The following is a 10,520-nucleotide window of genomic DNA, read 5'->3' on the forward strand; positions in this document are numbered from 1 at the left end:
AAAAAAAAAAAAAAAACACCCTATCAGAGTTTAACCCCGTGACCTCAAATACATTTAGCAATTTAAAGGGAGATTAAGGAAGCAGATCTTCCAAATATAACTTTCCTTCCGGGAAATACAAGAGTAGCACAAACCTTGGGAACAGAGTAGTGTTCAGGCGACTAATTAGAGAATGAGAAGCAATCTGAACGTGCAATTTACTGTTTAAATAATGACAATTAAAAACTTCTGAGAGCAACCAAGTCATTACAGTTATGATCCCCAAAGTTTGCGCAATCAGCTAATCAGAGGGCTCCTGCTCGTTTCCTGTTAAACAATCAAAGCAGGAAATATGGAGACCACTCCGAAGAGCCACTAAATCAATTAACTGTTCACTTTTACCCAAGATTCCTTGTAGATGCTGACTTCTGCCACCCTTGTCAAGAAAAGAAGATTCTATTTAACTTGACACTCTATTCCAACATCTGGGACTTTATCACTGCAGCAGTGGGGGATTTTTAAAAGGGGATGCTTTCCTAACTCCATTTTAAGCAGTTGCAAAGTAATGCCATATTAGTGGCATTTCTTTCCAGGGAGAAAAAAAAAAAACAGACTAGCAATCACTAAGTGGGCAGCTATGCCGTTCCTGTGTTCCATAATGCATCTTTTCGTGAACAATAAAAGCAAAGAGGCTACATTAGTCATCTGAGCACCCACAGTGGCATGCTTTCTGTTCTGCTTTGTTAATGATGGGATCAGCTTTCAATAAATCTCCAACAACAAGCTGCATGTACTCAGCAGGGCGATGGAAAGACCCCTCTGACTCTACACAAAGCGCAGCCAGAAACACTCTGGTTATATCTCTAAAAACGTGATCTCTCATAGGAGAAAAGGAAAAAAGCCTCCTAATGGGGTAGGAAAGCGAGAATTTATAAGAGGTAAAGTGTAGCAAGAGTTGAGTGCATCATAAATAGATGTGCCCTGAAATCCTTAAGTAGGGATGTCAACCAACTCCATTCAGGAAAGATGAGCATGATCTCTCTACTCCCTCTATCATAAGGTAAAATCTGAAAAATGATAAAATACACCTACCATCAAATTTCTCTGGGACCACACAGGTATCATCATAAAACTGCCTAGGGCCCTTTTCAAACATACAACCTGTTGGGGGGAACAGAATACATTTAGTCATGATACAAACGAAGGTTAGAAACAATTATTTTCAAACATACTGGCTTCTAAAATAGGCCTATCATTTTAATAAAAAGTTACATTTCACGTGCAAAGTTTAGATTTATCAGCCCATCGTATTATCCATTAGACGTGGGGACTTTCTTCTATTAATATCATTTGTATAAAACAACAAATATTAGGCCTAAGTTATAAGGAGGCATCTAAGCCAGTTGTGCTAGAGACAGTATTTAGTTCCAAAAGCATGCATAGTATTTCCAGGGATTATATCCAGATAAATCTTTTTTTTTTTTTTATTTTTTACTTTGAAAGTACCAAAGTCCAACAAGTAAAGTTTTTCTGCCATGATTACCATAACACATCCATAATAAAAATCCCTTCTCTATCCTAGACCACTTATGTGCAATTCCATTCTGAGCAATCACTTCTCATAAACTGTCAAATCAAGGATATTTTAAAATGAATACATTCAGATCCAATGTTTTACTTCAATGACTTAAGTTCATTAAGCAATACTGAGAATTCCTCGAAGATATATTTCATTCAAGAGCTATACGCTAGGGTGATCTATACAGCATATGTTTTATTTTAGAAAGGATGTGGTTGTTGGCAAAAAATAAGAACACAAAATCCACTCTCTCAGCTATTTATGTGCGCATGAGTCATGTTAACAACTAAATACAAGACATCATGACCTGAAAAAGTCTCCCTATTACTTGAAAAAGATCAACTTTATAAAAATAGCGTGGAGAACCTAAGTGACTTTTTCCTATAGGACATAAAGATTAATTAAGTGATCGCATCCTGGGGTGTCTGATTTTTGGACTAGTTTTTATAATCCAGTTCAGTAATGGAAAACTTAACTTCTGTTCTGCTGGGGTGAGCCAGGAAGCCTTCTTGCCTCATATAAATGGAGTGGCAGCTAGGCACTTCTGAAAGAGGAAACAGAAGTTGGTCAGAGAGGAGTTGGGAGTTGAAAATGCAAGGTTATCAACGGACAGAGCACAGATAGGGGAATAGCAGAAACTGACTTTCGTGTCCTTGACAGGAGTTGTCAACACACAGTTAACATTTCAAGCAGTCCCACGTAAGAAATGAGAAAAACATATCACGCAGACACCAATATCTTTAATAAGCATGTAAATTCAATGTTTTACCCACATCTACCCTGCTTCGAATCGGCTCTGCCTGTAACTTATGTGAATGGGAACTAGGCCTCAAACAGTGGCAAACATTAAAATGTTTTGGGACGTTTGTGGAATAAATTTGTATAACCCATTGCATTGTATTTACAAACAAAAAATCAACAAAAGACTCATTCATAGCTTCATTCATGATAGATAGTAATTATTGTAAAAGACAAAAATCTGAATCTCCTAAAATTGCTCTGGCCTTTTAAATGATTGCTTTTTTCCCCCCAGACAAAAACAAGAGTGGCTTCTCATTTTATTAAGCATGCAGATCATATTCAAAACCAATGAGGCTCTACAATAGAAATACAGCAATTTTATGGCAAATACTGCCATTACTTTAAGAGTGAGGTCTTGCCTCTGTAACCAACTTATCACTGAAAAAATAAACTTGGTTTGTGGTTAAACTTGAGTCACAGTAATGGTGATCATATCTAATGTGTTTAGTTGTGTAGATATGGGGAAAAGAAAAGAAATATAGATTAGGAGATGAAAGATTAAAGTTCAAATCTTTTCCTTCACTACTACTTAAACAACAGGACTTAACAAGCCATTAATGTCTGTTTCTATAAAGTCAAGGGTTGGGTCAGATGGTATCTGAAATCTATTTTCTAGTTCTGAATACAAAGTTCACTCACATACCAGAGAAGGGTTCAGGGTGCAATTTAAACTTTCGGACCACTGACTTACAGATACCTTTGTGGCCCTTGTACCAACACCTGCAATTTCATTTCTTTTTCTTTACAGAAGATTCCACAAATTTTGTAAGTTTCAGGTTTTATCACCCTGAACCAAACCATGCATTTAACACAGATAGTTTCTATAGGAATCTATAAATATGTGATCACATCAATTCTCGAAGTATTGCATTTAAAATAATATATACAAAATATGAAAACTCTTCTATTTAATATGGCTCTCTTCCCACCAACTTAGTAAGCATAAGATCTCCAAACAAGTAATAAAATACATCTAAATGAATTGGAATGAAACACCTTTTCTCTTTTGAATTATCCGTTGGTCACACTTTCATGTTGTATTAATTAGCACATTTTATTTGGCTCATCTATCATTCTTTCTCGGCCTAGAATACTTCAGTTCTAAAGTCTATATGATTTTTAAAGTGTATCTGATGATGAATGTTAACCAAAATGTAAGACTTTTATTTTCCACTGAATTCATTTTAGTCAAAATATCTTAATTAAGACTATCCATAATAGCAACAGTACTTAAAGGTAGGATCAATAACTTACAAGTTGAGACAGTATAAAGCTTATTAACCAGCACTTATTATACCTTCTTTACATAAAGTATTACATACTACACAAGTCTAACTCCACATGAAAGTGGTGTTGACCTTATTCCTGATAACAGCATTTATGAGTGTTGCAATGTAGTCGCGATCCTTTGAGTTACCAGTTAGCAATTCATTTTAGCCCAATTTTTTAACCAGTGGTACTTCAAATTAATTTTTCATTTTATTTTGATTTATTGCCAGCCATAAGGTCCCCCAAAGCAGCTGGGCCTGGAAGCAACAGTGTTAATGACTCCACTATCAGCTCAGCAGCTGCTTGGAGGAAAGCATTTTGTTGTACCAGTGTTGACACCCTGCCACAAAATACTTTTACTGACTGCTGCCCAGCTGGAGTGTGGCTGTAAAAACAGCTGGCTGGCTCTGGAGGCAGTTAGAAGAAAACATATAGGCTAAACTCTATTATAAATAAGTGTGACTAAATGCAGTCTCCTCCAGAGACAGAAAGAGGCAGAGAGGAAATGCAAACACTTCTGATAAACCCACTATTTAAAGTTGAAGGAACAGTTTAGAAAAGTGCTCTAAATAATACAAAATCAGCATAGTCCTCAAAAAATCTTGACATTTGACACTAAAAACAGGATTCCATGGATCATTTCACTAACACTCACCTATTGAACTGGCTAATTTGTTGTTTATGGGTACGCTTACTCTATGTTCTTCACAAATTCTGTTAATCTAAAGAATACTGATTTTAACTTCATAATAAATTAATAATTTATCATAAGGCTAGTGCCAGAACTTCCATTACATTTCCAAAAACCCCAAATAAGTTCTTGGGGGGAAAAAAGCACAGTTTAGGAAAAAAAAAAAACTACACATACTTGTTTTCACTAGTTCCTAATGCACCGCACAGCTATTAAAATTAACATCTAGCTCTTGAAATTGACACACTTGGCTAGCAAAGTTTAAAATCAGTCTATCTTTAAAATCAGTGTTCTATTTATGGTCCTGAGAAGCCTGAAAAAAATGACTAAAAGGAGTTTATTCCCATAAAGTAACTAAAGTCATGTTATCCTAAAGTGATATCAGTTAATTTATGACTATCAGAGTGGGTCAGACTCTAATCAAATTGTAGAAACATTTCCAAAGTGATTATTCAATCAAATGACTAACATGGTTAATTAGGAGCCACAAACATTGCTCTGAAGTTCATCAAAGTAATGACTTGCCCAGAAAAATTACTGCTAATTAAATTGCCTGCTGCTTTCATTTCTACCTTATCTAATAAAAAATCCAACCAATGAAGTTTGACATTATATTTTAAATTTTGCTAAATGCTCAACTTAGACCCAAACAGGCTCAACAGCACTTCAAAGGCAACCGTTTTGGGGAAGGAATGGAAGTATTGTTTATGTCCTCACTTAGTTTTTACCCAGCAAAAACTTGGAAAACTTAGCAACAATTTGAAATTGTAGTTTAAGCTATGCACGCATGTTCGATAACAGCATATTTATCCTGCCTGTTAGGAGTTCACAGATTAAATCTTAGGTTCCTTCAATGTCATAAAAGAGACCTGGTTTTGAACTTCAGTTTTGACTTATGTAGCAGTGTGACATTTTATCACTTTTTTTAAGCTACCTTTAACTCTTAACCTTTACATCTTAAAATGGGAAATCACAGAGTGATATACTTGAGAGAGATATACTTGTTGGGGAGAAACATATGGAGTAAGGTATGAACATTTTGTGTGGTGTGTACAGAGAAAATCCAATATAAAGTACTTATCACCAATAACAGAGTCTACTTTACATGAAACTCAGTACTTCAGACTGGAAATAATTGTGTTTGTAAATAAGTTATTTTTCATCTTAATTTTTTGTCCTAAAATATCACTTATCTATTGAAATGTTTACTGGTGTAATTATTCTGCAACATTGTTCTTAAATCTATCATTAACCTATGATTTAAGAATATATATTGATTCATTGCAAATTTATGACATAGTTTTACAAGCAAGAATGTTCTTTACATTTTTTTTCAAAATATCTGGAGGTACACTTGAAGCTTTTTTTTAAGTTTTTTAGTATTACCTCCTGACAGTTTGTCCTAAATGATTTTGATTTAAGAAAGTGTTAAATTCAATCTGTAAATTAAATTATATAAATTTAACTTAAGACAAAGGATTTTTTATTATCTTGAAATGTATGGAACTAAGAGTTGTACAAGATGACATTAGAACTGGACCAAATCAGCTTAAAGAAATAGACTGTCTAGAATTTATCAAAAATAAGTTTATGATCATGCAAATAGATTTAACATAGTGCAGACATTCAAAGCAGCATTTAGTCATTTTTTATGCATTATCAACAAGGAAAGTTAAGAAAAACAACAGTGAGTTTGATCCCAGGCTGGGAGGTGATCCACTGAGTGCAGGAGACCACTCCTGTCTCTCCCACTGCTCCCCTCAGCAGTGTACTTTTGTCAGTCAGCCTGTTCTGCTCCCCATTCTGTCTCTGATGAATCCTATCACCATACCTGCACCTCTGGCTTGTAACCCCAGTTCTGTATGCATAAATAAATAAATCTTAAAAAAAAAAAAAAAAACCTCAAATGTTTTTTAGCTTGTATGAGTAACATCAGCTTCATGAAAATGTGTTTCAATGCATTTGCAGCTATATCCATTTATCCATTTTAGTTTGGCATCTTTTTCCTCTGCTCCCCCACTTGCCACATGATTAGACTTCAAGTAGCTAATAGAAAATTGCATTGATAATGTTCTCTTAAATGATGTAAAGGGGAGGACAGTTTTTATACCCATATGCTATCTCTATAATAGAACAAATTAAAAAATAGGGGCCCCTATTATTATGTCTACACTTACTTGAATAAGAAGCAAGTGTGACAACAAAAAGTTCAAGTTTAAAAGCCCTATTTGTTGTTAGTCGCAAAAGTTGTATGTGAATGTAACAGTCACTGAACTTTGCATGAAGAAGGCAGAAAAGCTGGAGTTGGTTTAAATCTTAAGAATGATGAATGTTTATTACTTTGTTCACATAAAGATCGGCCTCTTATCACTAGTGATTTTAGTAGACTGAACATAAAGAGTATCAAACCTGCAGAGATACGTGTTCTAGTGATTTTTCTGTTACTAGGCTTCCAGGATAGAAAGAGAATTAATTAGTCTTTAGATGGTTAGCATAGAGCTTGAAAAATCTTAAAAAAAAAAAAAGGCACACACTTATCTGCATTCACTATTTTTTAAAAAAACTTAAAGGTTAAATAATGGTCTGGAATTTTACTTACAAAATCACTAATGTCTCTTGTAAGCAGCTGGGTTATTTTGGGACTGTATTTTACATAAATAATGGCCAGGTTCAAACCTAATTAGTTTTTATGAACTACTGTGCTCACAATTTTACAAGCCTGTAATGATTTTATTAAGTTAGATTTACAAATAAAATTGGTATCAGAAAACATAAATACAATTTTAACTTGGACTACTTATTAGGTATTATTATATTCTGACAATTAACAGATATTTAAAAGGAATTATAGAAAAGATGCGATGAAGCTACTAGGTAGGTTAAAAATAACCAAAGAGGTAGAAGTTTTAAAATTGAGCTTTAATCCTGACTTGTTCCTTAAATTATGATTTAAATCTGACTTAAATTATGATTTAAAACAAATATAACATAGATTGCCTTGTCCTATACTTTTATCTCTCCTTGGTTCATCACAATGCTCAAGATGATTTATTCTATTTGCTTTCAACATGAATTATGCTAATAAAATGTTCAGTATGATGGACTATATTGGATATAGCATAATCATACACTACATGTTGGCCTTATACAATATATTGTTTGAAAATACAAATCTCTCTCACTTTGTCTTACCCTTAAACCCCAAAAGTGGATTGGTAACTATTAGAAAAATTATGCAACTTTACCAAATGTCTAACAATTTTGAGAAATTATTTCGAGAAGTCAAGATTAAATCATACCAGTGGAAATCCTCTATTATCTATTGCCTGGGCCCCCAGTACTATGCTACTTAATGAGTTCACATAATCCCATTTAATATAAAAAACAAAGGTGTAAGAATTATTTTACCCTTTTTTATATATGAGCAAACTGAAGTAAAATGTTGACAAAACATGCTCAGGGTAACGGAAAATAAAAAGAATCAGATCCAGGATTCCATATAATACTTCCAATGTCATACAAAGTTGGTGGTTTGATTTTTTTTTTAATCTTAAGAGTGAAAAAGCATGTAAATGAAGCAGAAGGCCCCCCACAGCTTTAAAGAAGGGCTACCAGGATGAGGAGTTCTAAATTAAATAAAAAAATAGTTTAAAAAAATCACAATGACACATGCTTGTCACATTTTAGGTTTGTTTTGGTTTCAAGTTTCTACATTTATTATCTTTGAATATCTAACCTTGTAAAATTTTGAGACTTCACTGGAAACAATTAACTAAAACACACACACTCAAGCACACTCCCAACACAGAAGCAATAAAAACAATCACCTAGTTGAGCTACCAAAAATTCTTTAAAATGTTTTCAATTAAGTTATTCATATCTTAGGTAAAAATATTTTATGAAATGCAGTCTCCTTTTCTTCCCTAAACTAGTCAATCATTAACTCATTTAGGTATAGAAATCCTTTAATACATAAAAAAAAAAAAATTCTAGTTATTCAAATATATACATATATATAAAATAGCTAGCTTTGCTTTCTTGTTCCAATTCATGAAACACATACATATGCAATCACAGTGGGAGAGACCCAATTATGCATTTTTAAATGGGCTCACTTAATTTCAAATCTTAACTGTACATATATAAATAGTTGTGTGTTCAATTCAACCACGCGCAATAAGCAGTTTCGATTCAAAGAGTTTGCTTTTCTATAAAAAGAAATAAACAAATCTTACACCATAAAATGCCCCCTTTCCCTTATAATTCTCTTTTTTCATACTAGTACAATTCACAAACAGATTATCGCTCCCTTCCTCCTTTCCTGCTTGTAAAACTGAAGTTAGATAAACACTATATGTTTGAAATGACATATTTGAATGGAATTCAGACCCACCAGTTCCTGTTTATGTTTCTGATTTGAGAATGTTGTCTTCTCATTCACCATACATTAGGAACACTGCAAGGCCGTAAATAGTGTCGGGTTACATGCAGGCAGGACCAATGAGCATTAATCATTACATCCAGTCAACTGGCAAAAGCAGCAAGCAGCTGATGGAACACTACACCCTTCAGCTCTGTATAAATGGACATTCCAGAGTGAGTGAGTGTGTGTGTGAGCTATGTGTATGTTTCCTTTCAGTCTCCATTTTATGAATGAAACTCCAGGCTCTGAAGATCCATTCATGTAAGAGAAATACTTACAGGGCTTTGCCCCTAGGGATCAATCAGTCATGGGTAAAGCTGATATGATTGGTTTAAGACAGCCTTCAGCCTTCCATTACTGACTTAAAATGCAGTCCCTGTCCATTTGACCTGTGTTAATGCATAAAGAATAAATCCAGACTGTAGTCTCAATTCTCAAATCAAATCATTAGCCAATGCCACTTACTGTAACTATAGATTTAGAGCATATTTAAGTATTTCTTTGTAAAAGTGATATAATGGATCTTAGTCCTGTTTTGAGAGATTTGCTACTTTAACACAGAGATGAATGGAGAAAACTCATGAGATCTACAAAGCAATAAAAAGCAAGAGAAATTGTGAGGTCAATTCATGACCTCTATTATAATAACAAAATCAATTAGGAAGGAACCACTCTCACTTGTCACAATGAAAGTACCTAAAAATCAGAGATTAAGTCATCCACTATTCCACAAGTCACTGGCTGAGTAAAAAAAATTACCTTTGGATAGGGAGAAACAGATAAGATGTTAACATTTTCTAAAGGATCAATAACTTTAACTTCCCAAGAAATCCTCCACTTAAATTTTCTGAAGCAATCGTTTTAAAATTAAAAAGGAAAAAATGAGTTGCCATGTCTCAGGAGATAATGTCGCCATCAGTGGATGATGCTTTGTAATGGCTCAGCCTCTGGAAGCGTTAAATATCAGATACAAAAGGCCAAAGTTCATGGAGCCATAATCATCACTGCGCTGGGAATCACGAAACATGGAAAAACTTGAAAATATCTAGAGAGGCTTTAGGGGGACAAAAGCTAGTTATTAGCAACTTGGAACTGATTAGTGATGAGTTGGTACTATATCTAGATACTATAACAGGTATCTATGTTAAAATTCAATGTTAAATCTGATAAAGTAGATGCAGGAGAGTTTCTAAAAGCATGAGGTCAATTTCCTTAAAACATGTACCCCCCCCTTGGAAGTAAATAATAACTTTTTAAACTGTAAATCCTGACAACAAAATTCCTAAGATAATAGCAGAATAACAGTAATAACAGTTATAATAGTAACAGATTAGCCATATACTCCTAGGTTATCCCTTCATTTCTTTTTTAATTTTATGCCAGTTTAGTCAGTTGACTGAGGCGTTCATAAATCACCTTCAAACACTTAGAGCACTATATTTTATTTCTATGTGATTGGGGAAAATTATATTCTCACTCTGCTATTCGCTGATTTCATTCACACCTTTCCCAGAATCCCAGACAATGCTTACGAGAGGCAGCACTGGGAAAGCCTTTGCTTTTTCCCTATTACTTGAATAAGCCACCAACACAGCAAGACACAGAATAACATTTTCAACATAAAAATCTTTCTTGGCCCTCCCTGGTGGCGCAGCAGGTTAAAGCACTGCACTAAGAAGCTAAAGCCACTTCAGCATGAGTTTGATCCCCGCTTGCCCAGGAGATGACCACATGGCGTTGCAGACCTCTCCTGACCCGCCCACTGCTCCCCTCAGCAG

General features: G+C 34.4%; 1 protein-coding gene across 8 annotated transcripts in view; it reads right to left on the reverse strand.

Annotated features, from left to right (window-relative positions):
- Positions 1-10,520, reverse strand: part of ETV1 (ets variant 1) — an 84,493-nt gene that overhangs the window by 14,600 nt on the left and 59,373 nt on the right. For all 8 annotated transcript variants that reach the window (XM_012721004.1, XM_012721006.1, XM_012721001.1 and 5 more), the window contains 2 exons: positions 2,034-2,102; positions 1,072-1,140 (listed from right to left, as the gene is read on the reverse strand). In XM_012721004.1, the coding sequence (XP_012576458.1) occupies positions 1,072-1,140; positions 2,034-2,102 (138 nt within the window). The remainder of the gene's footprint in view (positions 1-1,071; positions 1,141-2,033; positions 2,103-10,520) is intronic.

The sequence above is a fragment of the Condylura cristata genome, unplaced genomic scaffold (assembly GCF_000260355.1).
Source record: "Condylura cristata isolate star-nosed mole 26May11 unplaced genomic scaffold, ConCri1.0 scaffold00005, whole genome shotgun sequence".
NCBI lineage: Eukaryota > Metazoa > Chordata > Mammalia > Eulipotyphla > Talpidae > Condylura > Condylura cristata.